Source organism: Xiphophorus hellerii, chromosome 15, assembly GCF_003331165.1.
Source record: "Xiphophorus hellerii strain 12219 chromosome 15, Xiphophorus_hellerii-4.1, whole genome shotgun sequence".
In the NCBI taxonomy this organism is placed as follows: Eukaryota; Metazoa; Chordata; class Actinopteri; order Cyprinodontiformes; family Poeciliidae; genus Xiphophorus; species Xiphophorus hellerii.
In genome coordinates, this window is record NC_045686.1 from 24,673,587 (window position 1) to 24,696,528 (window position 22,942).

Below are 22,942 nucleotides of genomic sequence, written 5' to 3' on the forward strand. Positions count from 1 at the left end.
CACAGCTGCAGGTCCAGATGGTGTCAGCCAGAGTCCTGAAGGCCAGAGCAGCTCTGTGGGATTCTGCAACATCTCTTCAACCTCCGCTTGATCCAAGAGAAGGTTCTGTTGCTGTGGAAAATATCTTGCCTGGTTCCAGTACCAAAGAAAATTCACCCATCAGTCATCAATGACTATAGACCTGACATCCCACATCATGAATTCAAAATCCCAAAGAAAAAAATTATGTTGTAGCTCATTAAATCAGATTCTTTAAAGAGAAGATGGTGTTGGCAGGAAAAGTCTTTTGTAGCAGACGGTGTTACAGCAAATCTGAAAAAGCCTCTGACTGAGGACACTTTTCTCAAGAAGAGGACGGTCAGGAAAAAAGGTCCATGAGAGAGAAAAAAGAAAGATGGTAACCCAAAACAAAGGGCCTTGATTTTTCTTTACAAATCTTTTACAATACTGAACTCCATAAAACATGAATGCACTTTATAATTAAATTAAGGATTTGCTTAATTGTGTATTAATCTAGTCATAATAAAAGGGGTGAAACAGAGAATATGAATAAAGTATTTATTAAAAAAAGAGAGACAAACAAGACTGGGGTGACAAATTGCTCAACTTAGTTCAGTTTGCTACAGTATATCTATTAGTTGTCAAGTAGCCATAAAACAGACTAAATAGTTTCACAGGTTCCTTTAAAACAGCTCACAGTATGACTGAGTACTACTGCTGGAACAGTAGGCAACATGGAAAAGCCAAACCTATAAAGACAGTTTACATAAACACTCAAACATGCAGAAACTCATGCAAAACGACATGTCAAAATTATTTCATGGGCAGCATAAGAACAAATCCAGAACCTCGCCACGCCCCAAAAAGCAAACACATGAAAGTATTTAGTATCAAGACACAGAGCTTAAACTAAAGAAAAGAAACACTTTTGGGTTTGGCTAACTAACCATCCTGCAGCATTTTGTACAGTATAACCGCTCAAACACCTGCCCCTCATTACAAACCAGCTGTAATAGAGTCATCTCCGCTTCATTTCTCCAACTTACAACACGTCACTCACTGGGATCTACTGTTTTCATCTGGAACATGTGGGATGAGCATTAATGCACATTCCAACACATTTTTACCAGACAGCTGGAACATTTCTAGACTGCAAGCTGAAGCAAAAGGCAGCTCTGCAATCTTCCCCCAATCTTACACACAAAATATTTCATCGACTTTAAATGATCGTTTTAATAAAACTGCTAGGAGTCGGAATCCTGAGGTTTTCCTCATTAATGAGAGCTTTGCCAGAGTCAGTGGCCAGCTTCAGTTCCTCAACCATAAAACAGACAATCAACTACGTTCTAACGATGCAACTGAAAAATATGAGAGACATAAAAAACCCCCACTATTTTACTTATGGCCATCATGGTAAATAACTAAGCATAAAGCACACAGCAGCTCTAAGAAAAACACTACACACAAGCTGGCATCAAGTATAAACTTATAGCTCAGAATTCACAACGATGGCCAAAGTTAAAATGACAGACACATAAAAATATATACTTAAAATGACTCCTAATGGCTCACGGCAGGTCCATTTTCTATTTCATCTAAAATTCATTTATGAAGTGCAATATTCCGTTGGTCTCAGAAACACTTTCTGAAGACAATCTGTGGCCCGTATTCCTCATACTCTCCCCGGCTGATCCATGCAGAGTTGAAGGTGGACAGGTTGGCCAGAACCGCACCGCCACTCCACACCAGGAAGCGTCTGTCTTTGGGGCTGGCGACGCAGACGTTCACCCTCATGTCTGCCGGCACCAGGTTCTTCACCTCAGCCTGGAGGCGCTCAGGCAAGCCTGGCAGCAGAGTATTCCCACCTGCAATCACACCCAAAACTGGTCAGATTTACAGAAACGTTTATGAAATTATATTTTAAAAAAAACAACAAAAAAAACTGCAGTATAAGGAGTTCATTTTACAGTGAAACTAAGAAAAGGAAAATCGATACCTGAAAGAATAATGTTGCCCAGGAAGCTGCGCCGCAGGTCAATGTCTGACCTGAGGATTGACTTGAAGATGCTCTCATGCATCCCAGGATGATCCCGTCCAATCATCTCAGGATTAAACAGAATCTCAGCTGCCCTGGATGGACAGAGAAATTGGCTCAATCATCACATTGTTCTGCATGGAATTCTTTAAGCTTGTTAGGGAGGTCAAAGAACACATGGATACCTCAGCCTGACGTTGAAGGTTGGGAATATGTCAGAGTGAAACCAGTCAGAGACCATCAACTTTATCTGAACAGAATTCAAGAGATTTGACTGAACCGTTAGATATTTTTCTACAGAATAGCTGACCAGTCGCCTCGAACCAATCATAAACTCTCTCCGCTCAACGTTCCCAACTCCATCTGCAGGTGGATCGCCAACTTCCTGACAGATATAAGGCAGTATGTGTGGCTGGGGCAGAACATCTTAGAGACTCAGACCATGAGCATTGGTTCCCCTCATTACCTCTGCTCTCTTCCCTGTACTCCATCTGCTGCACCTCCAGCCATCCGTCTGTGAAACTGATCAAATCAGCAGTTTCTCATCAGACTAATCACGGACAGAGATGAGTCTGCCTACAGGACGGAGGTGGATTGGCGAAGCTCAACACCCAGCAGACAGTGGAGGTAATTGTGGACTTTAGGAAAGTCACAAACCCAACATCCCCTCTTGTCCTCTGGGACCGTTCCATCTCCATTGTGGACTCATTCCGCTTCCATCACCAGGACCTCAATGGGAGCCGATCATCAGCTCCTCATCATGAAGGCCCAGCACAGGATGTTCTTCCTACAGCAGCTGAGGAAACTCAAACTGCCAGCTGAGCTGATGGTGCAGTTTTATGCAGCAATCACAGAGTCCATCTTCACCACAACTATCACTGTATGGTACACAACCAGGGACAGACAGACCACAATGCATTGTGCGCACTGCTGAGGTGATTGGTCGTGCAGGTTGGACTATGGCTGACCCTTATCCTGGACACAGCCTGGTTAACCTTCTCTCCTCAGGCAGGACACTACGGTCCATCTGGACCAGAACTTCCCACCACAAGAACAGTTTTTCCCTTAGCCATTAGACTGATGAACAGTTAAATGACTGGCATAACACAGCCACTTCATCCACATGCTGCTCTGCACATGCATAAATATTTTACATTTTTCTTTATATTCATATAGTTTATTTTTGCATAATTACATCAAAACTACTTCCTAATTCAATGATTCTGATAAACAGGTAATATGAAAACTCAGCTAGAGCTACACCTGGAACTAAAGACATCTGCTACATTTAGTCTGTTCATACAGATTAACAGATCTATGTACAGACTGGCACCAACAGGGCCATTAGAGAAGCAGCTAGAACCAACTGTTCAGCTTTAAGAAAGGTGTCCCTGGTCTCTTGTCCTGATGAGTCTTTAAAGCCAGTAACTGGAGATTATCGGAGTCACTACATATACAGTCAGTCTTCAGGCAGCACACAGTCCAAGAAAAGAGATTTGTTCTTCTACCTGAAGCCATGAGAAAAACAAAGCTCTCTCTAGACAAGACATGTCATACATCACAAGAACTCAAGTGCAGAAAGTGGTGTGCTACAGTGGGAGAGAACTATAAAGACTTCCCATTCCTGAAAACACAAAAAGGTTCTGCCTGGAACAGACATCAAGAACCATCACTGTACTTCTGTTCTTACAGGAGAGAGAACAACTTTTCTTTGTATATTGTGATAAAAGCTAAAACTTTCCTCAAGAACCTTCAGTTCCCAGTTTGCCTACTAAAAAAACAGGTCTGCACCAACCCTCTGAACAAAACTTACCGAATTGGATGCTTCATTCAGGAAGTCCCACAAAATCATAAAATGGTGCTGAAGGCAGTGACTGGCATAAAGAGCTTGGTTTGATCCTTAAGTTCCACCATCAGTTACAGATTGCTGGTAGCTATACAGGCGACCTGCTCAATTTTTTTAGCAGCTCTTGTTCAGAAACTTCCCTCTAAAAATGTCGGTCACTGGTACATCGTTACCTGAATCTTTCGGTGCCCATGGTAACAATCTGGCCATCCGGCATGGTGTACTGCACTTCTCTGCAGGACGAACTCCCTGGGTTCAGCTCAGCTTCATAATTTAATGCAACACAGCAGCACTTCTCCTTCATCTCCCTCACAATCTCATCTTCTGCTGTTGTGCGCATGCAGACGCCCTGTTCCTGCAGGAGCTTTAGGCAGAAAAGAGGAGAAGACTGAAGGCTGCACAACAAGGCAGGATGAAGACCTTGGCTCATGAAACCAATAAAGCACCGGTCAAAAGTTACTGAGTAAATCTAGACCTGAAGCAGACTGATCCAGAGGGCCTTGTACTAAAGTGGACATTTAATGTGTTCATCAAAATAATTTAACAGAACTGGTCACCTTTAAGAGCACCAAGCAAAGTGTTGCAAACCTTTTTAAGCTGCATTGTGACATCCAGACCGGCCAAAGGGAAGCGCTGGACTGCATGAGGCAAACTGTAGCCCTCAAACACAGGAACACTGTGGCTCACGCCTTCTCCAGAGTCAAACACCACACCTAGAAACGGGTCACCAGGCCCAACGCATTAGCAACAAAACTAGGCAACTTAGAATGTGAAACATTTAGGTTTTAGGAAAAAGTAAAAAAAAAAAAAAAAAAAAAAAGAGAGGTAGGAAGAAGTCTGTCTGAAGAAGGTGTGCAGACAAGCGACTGGCTGCAGGACCTACCAGTGGTTCTCCCTGCTGCATACAGTGCAAGAACTGCCTGCATGGCCACATACGCCAACGGAACACCAAAGTTCTCAAACATGATCTCCACCATGCGCCGCCGGTTCTCCAGAGGGTTCATGGCTGCTTCGGTCAACAGAACAGGATGTTCCTCAGGGTCCACAGACAGCTGCTGGAATGTGTACTGCCAGATCTAAAAGGAATGGAAAAGCCTGAAGGACTGGGCTGTACGAGTCCTACAACACGACAAGAGCTTTGGGTGTCAAGAGTGTTCATGGTGTCAAGAAAACTCATTTGAAATGTACCCAATTCAGGACAGCACATTACACAATGTTCCAGGTTGAAAACAGTGTTTTGAACATAGGCTTTCTAGCCACAGGCTAGTTTCCAAACCCAGTCGTTGATTGGACTTTATAATCTAATACTTCCCCATTAAGAACCAAGGAGCCATTGTTCATAATGTCAAATTACAATATGGTGATCATTTCAGTTTTACGACCAGAGAAAAAAATTCTGGATTCCATAAAACTTTCTGAACTGTAGAACAGTGAGGCGTGTTAGCCGTTCCTAAACTCCCAGCAGCAGAAAGCAGCTCATCCCACCAGTCCAGGTAAGGAACTGAACTGCTGCAGACATTTCTACTCTGGTTCTGCAGGTCTGCTGACAGAGGTTGGTTGATAGCATCAGGACACACTAAGCACACAGCAGAAAGCCCAGAGCTGACCTGCAGTGCCCTGCTACCAGGCTATAATGAACAGCAGAGTTCTGTAGGAAGAAGCTGCTGCCAAATGTAGCACAGCGACTTTATGCTTCACACAGGCCCAGGAACATTGAGGCAAATGCTAACTTAATAGAAAAACGTTACAACAAACATAACCTGAGGAAATATGAATAGCATATTCATTCTCAGAGTCTCACTCTGACTCAGTAGGTCATCCTTAATGGGCAAGCTTTCTACATTTTCTTACTTTTTCCATCTCTTCCCAGTTGCAAATGATCCCATTCTTAATGGGGTGATTCAAAGTCAGAACCCCCCTCATGTGTTGAGCATCATGGCCAATGTAGAGCTCCTTCTCCACAGCCCCACTCATTATCTCCTGCAAAGACAAATGTATCATTGTAGACAGAGATTAAAATAAAATTTTCAGCCAAAGAAACTGAAAATCATTTCGGTTTCACCCTTGCTTTTAAATCCATAACTCCTGCGAAAAGTGAGGAACCCAGCTGAAGGTTCTGATGAGGAGCAGGTTCTAATATTCTTTATGGTGAGCCACATTCTGCTCTGCAGACAAACACTCTGCTTTAGTCTAAACCTAAATCTCATCCAGTTTCACCCATTAGGGCTATGATCCATCTCCTCTGAACAGTCGGAGGACTTCAGAATTATTCCAGATCTCTATAAAAGATTAATCAATTGAAAATCTCCAAACGGACCTACCCATCTCACCTCATATTTTGGAACTCCAGTTATTGTTGGGAATGTAACGTATGGCAGGTCTTGATTCGCAAATCCTGCTTTCATCAAACCAGATCCCATATCCAGCACGACAGGGACATTGAAATCTGTAATCTACAACCATGAGAAGAAAAAAAAAAAAAAGAAAGAAAGTTGGAGGTCAGAAATCGGTCAGTTTTCCTCTGGTTCATGTTGGTTCCAACGTAATGATTTAAAAACAGCCAAGGATTTAAAGACTGCTTCATGTCTGCAGTATCTACAGGTACATATAAAATAAAAATTTCATAATAAAAAAAAAGTCAAGATTAAAAACTCATGCAAATCATTTACTCAACTCAAAACACATGCATAAGGTTCCCAACCCTTTAAACAGTTTATCACTTTGGGTCAGTAGGTCATCATCATGGGGAAAACTGCTGACTGGACAAATCTCCAGCACCCCTCACACAAAAAGTCACTTCTGAAGAAGCTGCTTGTTCACCGAGTTCTGAACAACCAGACGTCTCCTACACACAGGCTTCAAGTACTACATGCACCGAGTCAATCCACTCCTGATCCAGAGACAAAACACACACACACACATCTTCCCTGGGGCAAGAAGAGGAGGAACTAGACTGGTGAGCAATGGTCCAGTCCTGTTTTCAGATAAAAGTTAATTCTGCATTTCAAATGGAAATTAAGCTCCCAAAGTCTGGAGGAAGAATAGAGAGTCACAGAATCCATGCTGCTTTAAGTCCAGTGATGTTTCCACAGTCAGTGACAGTTATCTGCTGGTTCTGGTCCGCTGGGTTCTTTTTAAAGTCCGAGTCAATGCAGCCGTCTACAAGAATCTAGAGCTGTGTTTCCTAACCCTGGTCCTCCAGGCACACTGCCCTGCATGTTTTAGGCTTTTCCTTGTTTCGGTCCAGGTGATTTCAATCGACAGGCGTTTGCTGACTTGGAATCATCTGAATCAGGTGTATTAAAGCAGGGAAACATCTAAAACATGCAGGGCAGTGTGCCTGCATGTTTTAGACCAGGGTTAGGAAGCACGTCATACTTCCCTCTGCTGACCAGCAGTATGGAGATGTTGGTTTTACTTTCTAGAGAATGTCAAGAGGAAACTGAGAGGCCCCAGGCCCAGCAAGGCAGCTGCTGGGCTCAGCAGAAACACCGACCACCTCCATCCCACAGGCGCAAAAGCAGCCCAACAAACTACTGAGTCCATAGAAATTAACACACTTTTACAAAACAACATTTATCTTCATAACAGAGGATAAGATCAATGAAAAAAATGATATTTTAATTTTCTGGGCCACTGAGTTTTGGGTCGTCATCTGCAGGTTGTAACATGTTGTATCTGTACCAGTAAGCAGCAGAGCCAACAGAGTTTATAACCCTCTGTACTAAAACCAAACTCACTCCTTATGCGTTTTAGGAGCTTGTACTAAACCAACTAATTTATACATAAAAACATGAAGTGGAGTACCTGGATAATGTCATCCTCCCTAAACTGGGTCTGAACCCTCTGTGTCACATGGTCTGATATCCTCACAGAGTCAGATCTCAGAACGCCATCAGGATGGTTTTCTTCTTCTAATCCTCCTCCTGGGTCAAACTCCAGTGGTTGAATGGGGGCCATCTGGAGGACTGGCTGCAGGTCTACTTCTGCTTGCTGCTCATCTTTCCCAGCAGGTACCATGGAGGGGTCCGCTTTCTCTGCATTAGTCACTTCAGAAACGGTCTCCTCATTTCCATGGACTAAATGGTTATTGTTGTTGTTGATGTGTTCTTTAACATTGGGATAGAGAAAATCCTTCCTGCAATCTGTAGCCACCCTACTGGGTGCCTCAGGCTTTAAATTGAGTTGAGGATGATAAGCGGGTCGGGCTGGAGCTGGGCCAGGCGCCTTTTCATGTTCAGCTGGGCGACCATTCACAGGAAGTGAAGTAGTTTCTGGCTCCGAAACAGGAAGTGGGAGGAGTTTTCCTCCTAGATCAAACTCTCCATCATGTGGCATCAGTTCAGAGGTCAATCGCTTTTCATTCAGCTCTTTCCCATGTACAATCAGAGGTTGGACATCCACAGAAGATTCCTTCAAATCACAAAAACTAGAAACTCTACTAGTGTGACCAACGTTAAGACCCTCAGACAGCGGTGGTTTCTCTCCAACAGCACCGTCTGCAGCGCTGGAACCCGTCTCTGACAGGAGCTCAGCGTCCTCTCCAGACTCGTCCGATACACAGCACCTCCCCGACTCTGGAGCCATGTCCTCATGACCAGGTGCTTCATTTAAGGTCTTCTCAATCTCCCCTTCTCTTTTCCCCAGTTGCAACCAGAAAGCTTCCCTGTTTGGTGGATGTGGCGAGGTGGAAGCTGCACCCTCCGATGGCTGCTGGCCTGCACCGAACTTCAGCTCCTGGACTTTGAGCAGGAGCTGATCCGGGACATGACCATGCCTCATCTCACCCAGCCGGTCCAGCCTGCCGGTCAGCTGTTCGTCTGAACAAAAATCAGCAGCAGGGTCTGAACAGGTGTCGCTGTCCGTCATAGAGTCGGTCTGACTGAGCTGCTGCCAGCCACCATCAACGTCCGCCAGATCAGTGGAGCCCTGGAAATATGCAACGTTAGAAAAACAGCCTGATAACTTGCATAAACATAAATGGTTTAGTGGTGTGGTTACAGCAGCATTAAAAAGCATGCTGACCAATCAGCTCTGAGTTGAAGCAGTTACAGTGAAACAAGGAGCCGAGTTCTCATGGATCAAAGATGCTAAAACCACAAAGCATGTTGCTCATTTCAGAAATCGATGGAATATTATTTTCAGTTATGATGGAGTTTTACTTCAGAGTAAAGTCGAACATGTGCTCTGTAAAGACCTGGTGCAGCTGCTGGTTACTGCCCCACTGTGGCCACAGATCCTGCCCCTCTCCGTCTCGCAGCAGAGCGTCCAGCTCGGCTTCCTGAGCCAAAACATTCTCCTCCTCCTACAAAACAGAGACCTGTGATGCTCATCTGAGCTCCTGTTAGGCTGGGAACCAACCCAAAGCAGAGTGTGGTGGTTCAGCACCCTGGAGCTTCAACTGGATCACTGACCTCCAGGATCCCTCCAGCCTGGTTTAATATTCTCTCCACCTCTCTCAGATTCTCTTGCTCCTTCACCTCCCAGTCAGCTAATGACAGATCAGTCATGCTGAAAACAGAACAAAACGTCACTTCGCAGATAAACTCTGCAACCATGTTGAGATCCATATCTGAAGAGAAAAGGTGATTAAAACAACACTGATCTATAGAGTTCAGTGTGTGGTCTGTCTGACATCTCTCTCTCAGTCTCACACACACACACACCCACAGGGTTGATCTGAGAGCAGACTGCAGCTCTCTCACCAGGTCACCCTCTGGATTTGAACCTCTCCCTTAACAGGAACAGCCTTTGCTGATCTTTTAGTCTACTGTAGGGGGCAACAAAGTTCACAGATGTCTACAATGCAAATGTGACCAGCTGGAATTGAAGGGTTTCCCTCCAGTGTATTAGAAGCCTGGTAATCCACCAGGCTTTACTTGTGCCCCCACCAGACTAAGCATTGCTTATTTATTCAAGTCTTTTTAGAATGTTTGCATTTTTTAAGACTTTCTAGTTGGTGTTCAGGTGTTAATTTTAAAATCTTCCACCAACATAATTATCGAGGGATATTTTCAAATTTTCTGTCAACTTTAAACATTTTTTAACTCAAAAACATGACGGGCTGCTGGATGAATGACTCCCTTAGTGCCCAACCGCTGGGCTTAGCAGGTTTTTGGGGGAAACCTTGAATAGGAATTTTGCTCAAATCCAGCTACTATATAAAAGTACTGCTGTACATCAAAGCTGAGGTGGCTGCATGTCCACATGGTTCAGAACATTACCTGTCTGCTCCTGGTCTTTCCTCATGCAGGTCGTAGGAGTCCCAGAGGAGGTTGGGGGCCTCTGTGTCTCTCCCGTCAGTGATGGTGCTGGACAGAACGTTACTGATGGGGCTGAGTTCAAGATCATCTTCACAAGAATGCTGCAGCGTCATGCAGCTCAGCGCCTCCGTGTGTGTGAGGCGTTGTGAAGACCCTCCCTCCTGTCCCCCCACTCCGCTGCACTCAGGGCTCAGCTTCTTCTGGGGAGTGGGCTTTGGGGTAATGGTGACTGTGTATGAATTTTCCAAATCATCCACTGGCAAGCTAAGCCAGGGATTGGTGGGGGGGGCAGCGGAGCGCTTCACCATGATCTCCAAGTTCAGGGATTCTGCTTGTACTTTAGGGATAATCTGGATGCTAGCGCTAGAGAAGTTTGCTGGGAGGGCGGAGCCAAGCTTTCTGCCGACCTCACTTCCTGGAGCGCTGAAGCTACCCCCCTCCTGCATGCTGGGCTGTCCTGAGGCAGCCGTCGTAGGATCCGAGATCCTAGTTAATTTTTGGAAATTCTCCACTTCATCTTTTCCTCCTGGAGCCTCCACCTGGGCGCTCCGATCCGCCGCCGCCGGCCCAACAGCGGCAGCCGAGAGCAACGCGGCAGGATGACTCCCTGTTTCCAAGCCGCTTCCACAGACTGCATGGTCCCCCTCAGACGTCCCTTTGTCTTCATCCGAATGATTTAGACAAAGTTCAGAGTTCCGATTTTCATGCAGCATCTCATATTGCCACTGGAGGGCGAGCTGAAGCTGCTCCACTGACACTGGTCCAGAGGACATCAGGAGCGTCCTCAGAATCATGCACCTGAGTTTGAAAGAGAGAAACAGCTGAGGTCTGGTCCAGGAAAACAACTAAACTCATCTGAGCTGTTGGTGAGAAACAGAACGCTGTTTCTCACTGACATTTGCTGAAGTCACAGTGACTTCAGCAAATTTCACTTATGTTCAGGTATCACAAGCTCTGACTGAAGCAGCAGCAATAAAGGCCCTTCAGACTCCTGACATTCGCAGATGACACCACTATGTTACCCTCAGTTGTTATCAAAGTTACTAATCAGGTTATGATGCGATTCAGTTATTAAGAAAATAAATAAAACTTTTAAAAAATGGACTTTGAACTTGAGCTTCATATTTGATCTGTTTCTTTAAAAACTCCTGCTCTTTCTGAAACTCCGCCCTCAGGAAGTCATCCCAACATGGCTCCTCTATTAACCCTTTAACAACATTTCTACCAATGTTGCTCTGAGAAGCAGCTCCTGTAGCTCAGCAGATCCACCGTTCCACCAGGTGTTTGCTAATTGCTGCTGCTAGTCTGAAGGAGCTGAGTGAGGAGAGGACGAGATTTGTTTCAACAACCACTAACTGAACTTAAAGATGTCAATAAACCTGAATTATTATATTGTGTTAGTGACAGAAGTTTGAAGCCCAAATAAAAAGATGATGCATTTTCAGTGGGTGAACAAACGTGCAGCTTTTGTGGAGAGTTTAATACTACAACTGATGCAGTGGCCCTGTGGATTTTTAGAGCAGTGTATCCTTTGTGGAACAGTGTTGGAACTGATAAACTGCCAATAATTTTACTTATTCTATTTGAAGTTATTTAAGCAATACATTTTAGGTTATGAGTCAAATCCTTTGTGTACATCACCCATCCCAGCTGCCATCAAGGATTCAGTTGGGAAAACGAGGAACAGCTGCTACACATGGAACTAGCTTTCATTTACCACAGCACACATTTGCATTATGGTGGACCATCATGCTGCTTTAAAGAAAATAAAGAGTCAAAACACTGAGTAACACTCCTAGTGTAATGTGACGTTTACCTCTGGGAAAGGCGTCTGCTCGCCTGTTGCACCTCATTTTCTGGGATGGAAGTGGACAGACGGGACAGGTGAAGCAGCTCCTCCATTTCTGGAGGAGGATTCTTCCTCAGGAACGTGGAAAGTCTTTGCCTCCATGCAGGGATTGTCCTCAAACTGTTGCTCTGTTGCTCTTCATAAACTCCTGAGAGGAGCTCTGGGAGGAAGCGGTCACTGAGGACCAGCCTGTACCACCTGTCAGCCTAAATCACAACAATTCATTCATTATCAGATGAAAACAAACATGTTTCATGATCTATACCTCATGACTCAACAGCAGCAGATACCCAGACAACTGTTTAGTCCAAGAGGATGTGAATACTGTAAATCACACACACACACTTTATAACCCCATGTCTTTGCATGATGGCAACTTGCCTTGTTGTAGTAGTGATGGTAGCTGGACACAGCCCTGAGGGTCTGGAGGACAACCTGGACAGCAGAGTGAAGGTTTTCCTTCTGCCTCTCCAGCTCCAGAGCCCAACTCTCCTCATGCCACGACTTCACCGGAGAGATCTCCTCTAACGTGTGGATCACATCTTCAGCACAGCGAATCAGAGCCTGGGAGGGGAGAGGGAATAACCTCAACATCATGATCCTCAGACACACAGAACCACTACTGCTGGGGCAGCAGGAAGTGACAGAGCTCTGTACCATAGCCGGAGTGGAAATGGACGTTTCAAATTCAGACAGCAGCAAAGCTGATGTTGTAGAATCCTTCGCTATCTCCATTCTGTACGGCTGAAGCTTCTCTTGAAGAGATTCCATCTTCACAATAATCTGTAAACACATTCACCATGGTTACCATCATCCTGTGCAGCAGAGCATAATGTCACACTGAGAAAAGAAAATCTCCTTAGAAGCCAGAATTAGTCTTCATGCTTGCAGAAAATGTAAATATTGGTGTTCTTGAACATTTCATCCTGAGTTCAGTTTTTTATCAGCACCACATGAGGTCTGCTGCAAAGCACAGTCTGGTCCTTCATAGAGACAGATGGTAGAGCTGTTGACTTAAACCACTGATGAGTTAAAGGCCATTAACACAAACGTCCTGATGAGAAACATGCTTCATTTCAAACAGATTTTCAAATTTGATCTTTTGTTTTCATATCTTCAAATTCAAAGATAATGTAATATTCACTTAGCCCTTAATCACTTCATAATGGTGATGAAGAGCAGTCGTTTTCCCCAAAGTGAGCTGCAGCAACCAAAAGCGATGCTGCTGCTGGACGTCTACTCCTTTTCCCAGAAACTGCCTCTGCTTTTAGAGCCCTCATGAACCTTTACCACCGCAGGCTACCAACGCTCGTTTCTGAAAGCAAAGCCAGCAGACTGCTGAACAAGCAGACTCACCTGCAGAGCGCTGTTGCTCAGCTGCAACACCTGCAGCTGCAGATTGGCCTTAGCAAAGGCCTGCTGCCACAGCAGCTCCACTTTCTCCACAGCTGCAGTGATTCTGAAAAAAATAAAAATAAATTAAAAAAAATAAAATAAAAAATCACAGAAGCAGTCATCCATCTGGAGAACTATGAACAGTTCAATCTGTGGAAACAACTCTGAACTAGTGTACCTGCTGTGGTTCTGCAGCATGTCAAAGGCCGTCTGGGTGAAGAAGGGGGTGCCAGCCATGGCCTGGTAGCATGGCTCTCTGTCAGGGTGGCGCAGCTTCTCACACACAGCCTCACAATGCTTCTGCAGCTCGTCCAAGCCCAGCTCCCTGCACACACACACACACACACACACACACACGCAGCAGCTCAGTTAGTAACCGCTGCTCCAGAGGGAGGAGTGACTGAAGTCAGATTCCAAACATTATGAGCCAATACTAAAATGACATTGAGTGTTTGATCTGTGAAACATCACTGCAGCCCTCTAGTGGCTATAACTTTGAAACCAGTTTGCTTTAAAAAAAAAAAGTTCAGCTCAACATTGGTCATAGATTGATTCTTTTGGTTCTTGGTTAGAACCATCATAGCTATTGGCAGCATTTTCAATACTTTGATTTTTTTTGTTGTTGAAATCAGTAAATGATGACCACATATTTAAAGGCTAGGTGTTTGCATTGTCCATTGGAAAGTGTCTCAGACACTCCCATTCTCCCCACCATTTGAAGTTTAGGTACAAAAGGTTTCAGAGACATTTTTATCCACCTGCAGAAGTAAACCTGACCCCTCCTCTGTCCCCAGCTCCCATTGGCTAGTCACCAACACCAAGTTAGTTTTTGGCAGATGCTGAAGATCTTCAGTGGGATATAAATGTCCTTAACATGTCCTAGACTACTAGTAGGCTGTCAGTCTGCATGGTGCGAGTTCAGCAGATGTACAGAAATTTCTGAGAGCCTCCAGAAGCAAATATTTTAAAATCATTTATAGTATCCTGCCAGTATTAGTATCACTTAGGTTGATGTACGGGCTTCATTCTTTAAAATATTTTCACAAAAACGAAAACCAGGATAAATCCTTTCAGATTTTTCCTTGACATCAATACAGAGCAAAGTAGCTTCAGCTCACAGGAGACCAAAACGATTCCAAAGACTTCAGCCTGGATAAAGATGAACCAAAGGAGTCAGGATCTGTATGAGTTTTTTAACTTTACGTTTTTGTGGAAACTGGTTGGTAATAAGCTTCCTTGAGATTTGGACAACTCTGCAGCAATTTAGTTAAACCCTGAAGGTTTTAACCAACCCTTTTCTGTAACAATTCCTTCCTGTAACACAAAGTTATGGTAAAGAATTGTGACGTCATTTTCCAACTTTGGGAGAAGAAAAAAAGTCTCAGTTGGACTGTCATGTCCTGCTGTCATAAAACTAAGTCAATATGGTTGACTCCCCCCCGAATTGAAGACAGATGACACCAAAATTACAGTTTTTTTCAGCAGGAAAAAGTCCATTTGACTCATCTTGTTTAAGAAAAAAAAATCCTAACAAATTTAGTTTCATTGTTTAAAGAAGATGATCCAGATAATGTCAAAGTGTCACCTTTCTGTGACCTGACAGTATAAGGAGAGGGCCTGACCTCCTAAGCTGCAGGAACTTTGCTTCATTTGTGCTGCAGAAGTGTTGGAGCTGGCTGAGGCTGGAGGGCAGCGGCAGCCTGGACAGAGCCTGCAGCGTGGAGATGCACGACGGCAAACGCTGCACCACTGACAGGAACTCCTGAACGAAGCCATCAATCTCCTGCAGGGATCAGCAGAGGATCACGTCACCATGGCAACACCATGGCTGGAAAAATCACAGATGCATACTAAAAAAAAAAAAAAAAAAAAAAGTTTGTACCACAACACTGTTCTTCATACTTCTAAGTTTAGAAGTCAAAACCTGATTGACAGAAATGAAGCTGATTGGTTTACGTGTAACCAATCAGCTAGCTCAGATTTATTCAGTGCAATAAGCAGCCTGAATGCAGGCCTGAGGCCAGTTCCTTTCACTGGTTAATGAACAGTCTCTGAACAAGCTTCACCATGGTAACCAACACTCCACACACTGACCCATCAAGACAATATATGCACCAATAAAAACCTTGAAGTTAAACACAGGATGAACTGATTCAAGAACAATTCTGGAAGACTTCAAGGGGTATGAATACTTTTGCAAGCCACTGTATAGGTTTTTCTATTGCTATGCAATTATTGTGGAACATTGATGTGAAAAGCCAGTAAGACAAAATGATTAGGTACTCCAAGTTTCACTAGCTCTACTGAGAGGCATTGGAAGAGTTCTCCTGTCACTGGCTTCGTTCTTTCAGCGGTTCATCATTACCTTCATAAAGCTAACCCAGCTACTGTGGCAGTACAGAAAGTAACCCCCCAGAGAGGCTGGCAGCTGGCTCCGGTCGATGGAGTTCCACAGCTCTGGAATTTCTTTCAGGAGGATATTCTGACAAAGACAGAGCCGTGTTAGATATCAAAACTAAAAGCAGCTCTTCCCTCAGCAGGATGTGCTGTACATACCCTGAAAGACGCATCGCAGGACTTTGACCCGACCAGGAGCTTTAGCAAGAGCTTTGCTGCATCCTTCCTTTTGGGCTGAATGATGTAAACACTGTGGACAGTTCGCTTGTGTTCCTTGGAAAAGGAAGGTTCATAACTTAGAAGTATTTTTTAGAATTTACGTCACAGACATCAGATTTTGCTTCCATGACAGTAGACAAGTCACTGAGAAAGTTGAATCAAGGTTTAACAAAATGATAGTTTCATTTTGTTTTACTACCAGGTTGATTTTGCCCAGACTTCTTACCTTCCTGTCAGTAACAACTAGAGCTGGACATGCACTGCACAATATTTTTAGTAGTTTCAGATTCATGTCAAACTGTACACCTCCATGGCAGGGTTCAATAATTCACGGACTATGACCGACAGAATGGGTAGTCTGTCCAAAATGGGCCAGTACAGGAACTTGGGGAAATGAAAATCGGAATAAATCATTTTCTAGCCTAAGTTTTATATCAAATCATTTTGATTGCCAAATTTAACACTGCAAACGATGTCAAAAGCCAAAGGCTGCCATTAGGCCTGAAATGTATTCAAAGTAGCTTTTCATTTATGGAAAAATATTTGCACCTCCCACTTAATCATACTCATTTCAAGTAATTCCACCAAGGTATTTTGATGATAACCAAGCATGTGATCCTTCAACCCCCAACCACAAAAATTCCATAATGGACTACTGTAGACATGATCCACCCAGAGTAAAGCAGCTCAAACTGTTGAATTACTGAATGTACAACTTCAGGCTGCAAGAAAATCCACACCAGTAAAGCAGTCCAAGTTGTTGAAGTCACTGTGCAAAAAACAATGTTCATGCATAACTGAGGCACAGGCAACTGCTCCATAACAAAGCTGTTTTACAACAGCAGAGTCTCCTAATAGGGCAGAATGCACTCTGCTTGAATACTATGTAGCTTTTAGGACAAAGTCAATTTTATAACAGATTTCACAGAATGTTCTTTAGAGTACAATGAAATAGGAACAGTGGCATAACTGACATTTAAAAGCAAACAAATTTTAAAAGGAAATATAGCTTGCTTAATATTGAAATATTTCTCAAGCAAAAGTCAGACTGTTGTGTTTCCGGTTTTGTGATTGCTGAGACGTGGTCTGACCAACCAACACACAAGTTCCTCAGACTAAACTGGACAACTGAATCTAAATGGACATATTTGTCCGATTTGCTTTCAGGCACAATATTCAAGCCTTTTAGAGTTTAAATAAAGGAAATTGTCAGCCATTTCTTAATGTCTGACAAACTTCCCAGGAGGTTTAACAATTTATGTACTTCTGAACGACAGACGTCAGCGTTCTGTGTCGTTTGAGAATCGTCATCTGTAGATTAGCGGTGGAAGGCAGAGGAAGTGAACGAAGTTGTTCAGTCCATGTTGACCACGGTTCCAAATATTAAGCAATAAAGCCGGATCAAGGGGAATGTTTAAGACATTTTAGTGCTGGCAAAGAAGTTGTGATCTTACTCCACATTAAGGTTACTTACAGAACACAATTTCAGGTAAGCTTCATCAAGTTGCCACATTACAAACATCAGGGCCAAATGTTGGTAATTGGATAAAAATAGAGCTGGACAATATGGCCAGAAAACTTATCACAATATACGCATTTCATGTCAGTTGATAGATAATTGTTGATGTTGGTAATTATTGATTTTGTTTAAAATATCTGAATACAGCCAAACTGTTGGCATGACCCGTTTTAATCACGGTTTTCATTCCACACCATTATTTTATTTTTAAGCAGTTATGAGGAACGGTGGCAAAACCTGAAACTTACTCAGGTTTTTAAGCAAGTTTCAGTTAGTTGGTGAGTGAATTGGTTGACGCCACACATCTTGCTTAGCTCACCAAGAAAGGTTGAGCAGCTAAAGCCTCTCCTCTGCCTACATCTCCCAGAATGCTGTGCAGTTCTGGATAGAGAATATTTTAACAGAACTCTGTGCTGATGTGTTGGGATACTACGGACTTTGGCCAAACCTGATTTTCTTAGCCTCACTTGTCTTTCAGTAAAGTATTAATTGTTAATTTATATAGACAATTTATATTCAGAGTTTTAGTATGTTCAGAAATACTTATATTTTGTTCACAGATTACAATATAATAGACATCGTTCTGCTGTGTGTTCTTAAAACTAAAAGCCTTTAAACTAAAGTGAGAATAAATAAAATAATTTGCCTAAACATCATTGATGTGTCATAAAAATAAGAAAAAAAATCCCAGTATGGCAGCAGAGTGAAAAGCACCCTCTGTTTACACAGGTTCTCTACATAAGCAGTCGATCGTTTTTCTTGGTTGTATGCTTTAAGAAAAACAATCAGCAGTTGTTTCTCTGCTGATTGTTTTGTTGTAACAAAACAGAAGTCGTTTTGTTACTGAAACAACTTTTATTGTTCCAGTAACAACAAAAGTTACTGAAACTTTTGTTGTTTCAGGAACTGTTTTCAGTTACTGAAACAAAAGTGATCTTATGAATAAAGAAAAGTAAAGTTAAAATTCAAACACAGTAGCAATCAACTAAGCAACATCCTCCCCATTTTCTCGATCTACATTTCTATTTTGTTCTGACTCTCATGTTCTGGTCTAGACCTATATAGGTTTTATCTAATCGTCTTCACATTAGAAACCATCCTCTTAGCAGCTTACTATGTGAAGCTGTTGCTTACAGCAGGGCTTTGAATGAATATGCCTTTTTTAAGCAGGAGCAGTTCAGATAGAGGCTCAGAGGCCTGAAGATGCCACATGATGCTAATCATGTGAATTGAACAAAAAAAACAACAACAAAAACCATCTTGATCCTGAAACCATTCCTCAGTCTCACAAGTTTTGTAGCACTGAGCAATGCAATAATGTCATCTCTGAATGCAAATACCTTTACTGACAGACCGCTAAAATCATATAGATAGTTAGGAAGACCTTGGGTGCAAAAAACACAACGCAAGCTTTAAACCTGCAGTAAACTGAGAAGAGCCTCTCTACTGTCCCAGAACAATGAAATATATTCATGGGCTTCATGAGATTTAAACCTTAAACCTGTTGCACATTACTAGGCCTGTCACGATAGCAAATTTTGCTCAGCGATTAATTGTCTCAAAAATTATTGCGATAAACGATAATATTGTTTGAAGACCTTTTTACACTGATTTAATGGAAATGACGTAATAATGCATGTGATTTCCTGCCAAAGATAGATACACTTTATTTTCAAAAGAACACTAAACACTGGAACTGATAAACAAAATAAACAAAACAACCAAAAACAAAAATGAAATGGATTCTCAGTCTCCATTAACAAAAAACTCACTTGAAAAAAAAAAACTAAACAACATAAAGCCAAAGTGGAAATAAATACTGCATTCAACCAAAAGAGGGCAGATTATGAAGTCTGTATATTATGTTGCTCTTCAGTAATAATTAGATTTAAATAGAGAAGATGGGCACATCGACTACCTGATGCAATAGTTCACACTACACGATTTTTTGCTCCTATTTTTCCCCTTAAGACAATCTTAGAACATTGATCTTTCTAAGATTGTGTGGTGTGTTACGGTAGATCGTCGTTGCCGCTCCGATCCAAATCAGGGGTTTTTCCCGACTGGGAGCTTTAACTCAGCCTGTTGAATGTAACAGGTAGCCAATCAGAAAGCGCGGATTCTCCTCTGCGCTTTTTGAGGGGAAATTACGTCGGGGAATCCCAAACAGCTGACACGGCGCAACTCGAAGTCCAGCGGACATTGGAGATGATATGTGGAAACATTAATGTTTATTCAACATGCAAATAATATAGAAATGACAAGGGGAGGAGTTGGAGCGAAATTGCTACCGCAGTTGATAAACCCGGTAACTTTTCAGCTGTTCTTCGTTAACGTGACGTAAATAGGTTCTAATGATTTTCATTCAGGCAGGACTGACACTAGCCACATGCATTGCAGGTAGATTGTAGTACAGCATTGATTAATACCTGGTTTTAAAATTAGTTCACTGAACTTGTAGCCATTATTTTGTGCCCATTGTTGGACACCACACGGCAGGAACGAACCGTTATACCTAGGATTTCTGTCGGGTAATGTGTGGTCTGTCAGGTTTTGAAAATGGGCCAACAATCGGCCGACAGCTCATGTGCGCTGGGCTTTACACTAAGTAAAATGAGGAAGGGAGGGTCAGTGGAGAGCACTGGAGTTGAGCCTCTTTTCATTCGGTGTCATCAACAGAAAGAGAAAAAGGCCGGAAGAGACGATAATGCCGATAATTAAAATGACGTCGATAGTTTTAATTTATCGTACGATTAATCGATTTACCGTTTATCGCGACAGGCCTACACATTACATAAAACGAGTATAAGTGATTACAGTCAAATGTTGGGTATCAAGTCCTACAATAACTATAACATGATGTACCAACTGGATTGCGTCTTAAAGTAGGATGAAAAGGTCTCATCAGTGAGACTTCCAGAGGAACGCTGCAACATCGCCAGCAGGCATGTTAGAAAGGCCCCGGAAACCTAAGAGCATTTACAAGCAGGAGACAGGCTGGGTGATGAGACTAGAACATGAAAGATTAGAATATGTTAGCTATTTGCCAGAGCAGGGATATTGTGGTTAGCTTCATGCAGAACGTTGTTACATTGATGATCTAGTGATGCAGAGACAGTTTTCTCTTCCCTCATCATGTAGCAGCAGAACTCGTCACTGAGTTCAGAAAGCAGACTAGATCTGGGAGACACACTGCATGACTTTCACAAGCAAAGATCTTTATAACTCTAGGTCGCACACTCTACCCTGCACTGTAAATCAAGTCCATTTTTAAAACATTTTTACCTCAAAAGGCCCTCAACTTATTTAAATCAAGGGCTTAGTACAACTATACAAGATTTAAAAGAAAAAGTTAAATCCACTTAATTTGATTAAAGTCAACTTTGGAATTAATTTTACACCCAAAAACTCACTGGACTTCATTTAATTGAGTGTTTTTAAAAACCATGAGCAAAGAAAGGATATTTTGACTCACTTTTTTCCAGTTAAATACAACATTACACTTTACAGAACGCTGCCTGGAACAAGATCTGGCAACAAATTGTCTCGTTTGCCAACAGCGTACAAATGTCTACATCAAGTTTCACCGACTAAACCCCAACTGTACTGTACTGACATTTTTGCTGTTATTGTTCATTCCTAAAGCATGATCCCTCAGATCTGCTTTTAAAATAAAGTTCTAAAGTCTTCACATTTTTGGGCATCTTGAAATGAAACAACCTCTGAAAACACAAGTGTCGACACTAGGCATGTCTACGGAGTCGATCTGAGAGCTTAAGGAGAAATACTGAGATGATCATCTGTAGATTAAGAGCATGTAGCTATGGGAAAAAATTAAGAGGTTGAACATTTACAAAAAGAATATATTGTGCAGAGAAGCATGTTCCGACACCAGTGGAGACCCAGACAGGATCCACACAGACAACACGTACCTCCAGGAGGAGCAGAGTCTCTGTGATGAACCTGGTGGTTGGTGGTGATGCCTGCCTCAGATCAGCAACCACAGACACTAGACTCCGTTTCTCCTGCTTCTTACTGCAGACAAAAAACAGGAAGCCGTTATTCCACCATGACCGCTCAGTCCGCACAATCAATCCCAAGGTCATCATGCTTTAGTCTGAACACAACATACGTGAGCAAGGCATGGAAGTAATGGATGAAGTCCACAACTTCTGCTTTGCTGAGTTCCAAAAGCCTGTCCTGACCATCCGCTGGGAATATGATGAGAGGGCAGCCATGCTGGTCAAACACACCTGAACAGAGCAGAGAACCAGCAAAGAGTTGACACTGGTACATCTGTCACTGTAGGTTTTACTTCAACTCAGTCTTCCCAAACACCTGCAGAATCAGCTTATATAAACCATATTCTGATTACTTTATGTAAACAGCAAAGTAAAGAAAAAAAAAACTATGAAAAGCAGAAATACCAGGGAGCCAGACAGCTCCAGAACCCAGCACATGGTCTGAGGGCAGCAGCGGAGAGGAGCCGCGGTCCTGCACCGGCGTCTGGATGCCTGCAAAGTTTGGCGCAAAGTTAGGATTTCTACTGGAAACACGCCCGACCCGACTTTCCAGTCGTTCCTGTTCTATGAGCAGCAGAGAAACCGACGAAGCACATTCCACAGACCGCAAACAACTCCCGACCGGAGGGGGGGAGACAATCCACGACGAAGCTGTGGACCGTGTCAGGGCCTCGGTGTGTCCGGACACAAAGCACCTGTCTGCCAGGCGTCCGTACCTGCGTGGCGGCTCATGTTCAACTCCTCAACCGCTGAAGTCCTCCTTCATCTGCAGGCTTCTGTTTCTGGGCTGAACCACAACCTGTTGCTTCAGGGAACCGACACCACACACAGGTCCTGTCCTCCACCGGTCACGGCCAGTTGGGGCGGGTCTGAACGCTTCTTTCCGCCATCTTCCAACCGAGCACCGATGTCTGGCTAACACCGCTTAGTGCGAGATGCTCCAATGTTTTATAGACCGGAGAGGGAGGAGAGAAGCCTCAGAGGGGCGGGCCAAGATGCAGACCCGGCCCCCGGCCTGGACCCGGACCGGACCCGGACCAGACCCGGACCAGACCATGCAGGGCTGGAATCGGGACTCAGTCAGGAGAGCTGAGGTGTAAAACTGACCCGCGGAGGAATCAACGGGTCACGGGAAAGTCAAATCAATAGTCATTACACAATGACCGTTGAAATGCAACATTTTATAAGAAAATCTCACCCCAAAGAAAAAAAAAATCTTGATTCAAAACTTTGTATCACAAAATCTAACTTGTCCAGTCTACACCTGCTGCTCTGCAACACACTAAACCTTGTTTCTTATTGAAGATGGTTTTAGTCTGGTCTGTCTCCTTTAACTGCTTTCTTCAGCTGAGATTACTCAGTCACTGGCTTCTGTCTGCTCATTTGCGTGTGTGTTT

The 22,942-nt window shown here is 43.3% G+C and overlaps 1 protein-coding gene across 2 annotated transcripts; it reads right to left on the minus strand.

Moving 5' to 3' along the window:
- Nucleotides 1–544: 544 nt before the first annotated feature.
- LOC116733622 (uncharacterized) lies at nucleotides 545–22,942 on the minus strand. 2 transcript variants are annotated; one of them, XM_032584396.1, is made up of 23 exons: nucleotides 22,262–22,942; nucleotides 21,951–22,037; nucleotides 21,656–21,776; nucleotides 21,456–21,558; nucleotides 15,945–16,058; nucleotides 15,754–15,870; nucleotides 15,011–15,171; nucleotides 13,567–13,713; nucleotides 13,350–13,452; nucleotides 12,651–12,776; nucleotides 12,375–12,557; nucleotides 11,961–12,199; nucleotides 10,106–10,942; nucleotides 9,296–9,392; nucleotides 9,079–9,186; nucleotides 7,689–8,810; nucleotides 6,203–6,334; nucleotides 5,733–5,861; nucleotides 4,765–4,957; nucleotides 4,470–4,594; nucleotides 4,055–4,245; nucleotides 1,997–2,130; nucleotides 545–1,865 (listed from the first exon to the last, which is right to left on the minus strand). In XM_032584396.1, the coding sequence occupies exons 1-23, from the start codon at nucleotides 22,275–22,277 to the stop codon at nucleotides 1,633–1,635; spliced, it is 4,818 nt and encodes a 1,605-aa protein (XP_032440287.1). In that variant the 5' UTR covers nucleotides 22,278–22,942; the 3' UTR covers nucleotides 545–1,632. The 2 variants fall into 2 exon arrangements, with proteins under 2 accessions (XP_032440287.1, XP_032440288.1); XM_032584397.1 differs by having other exon boundaries at nucleotides 6,212–6,334; nucleotides 22,262–22,941.

What these genes read in the sequence shown, in the direction of transcription:
- LOC116733622 (XM_032584396.1), bottom strand. An exon ending in TGGAGCTGTCTGGCTCCCTG is followed by an intron (nt 21,777 to 21,950) that starts GTATTTCTGCTT and finishes TGCTCTGTTCAG; the next exon opens with GTGTGTTTGACCAGCATGGC. An exon ending in TGAGCAACAGCGCTCTGCAG is followed by an intron (nt 12,777 to 13,349) that starts GTGAGTCTGCTT and finishes ATGTGTTTACAG; the next exon opens with ATTATTGTGAAGATGGAATC.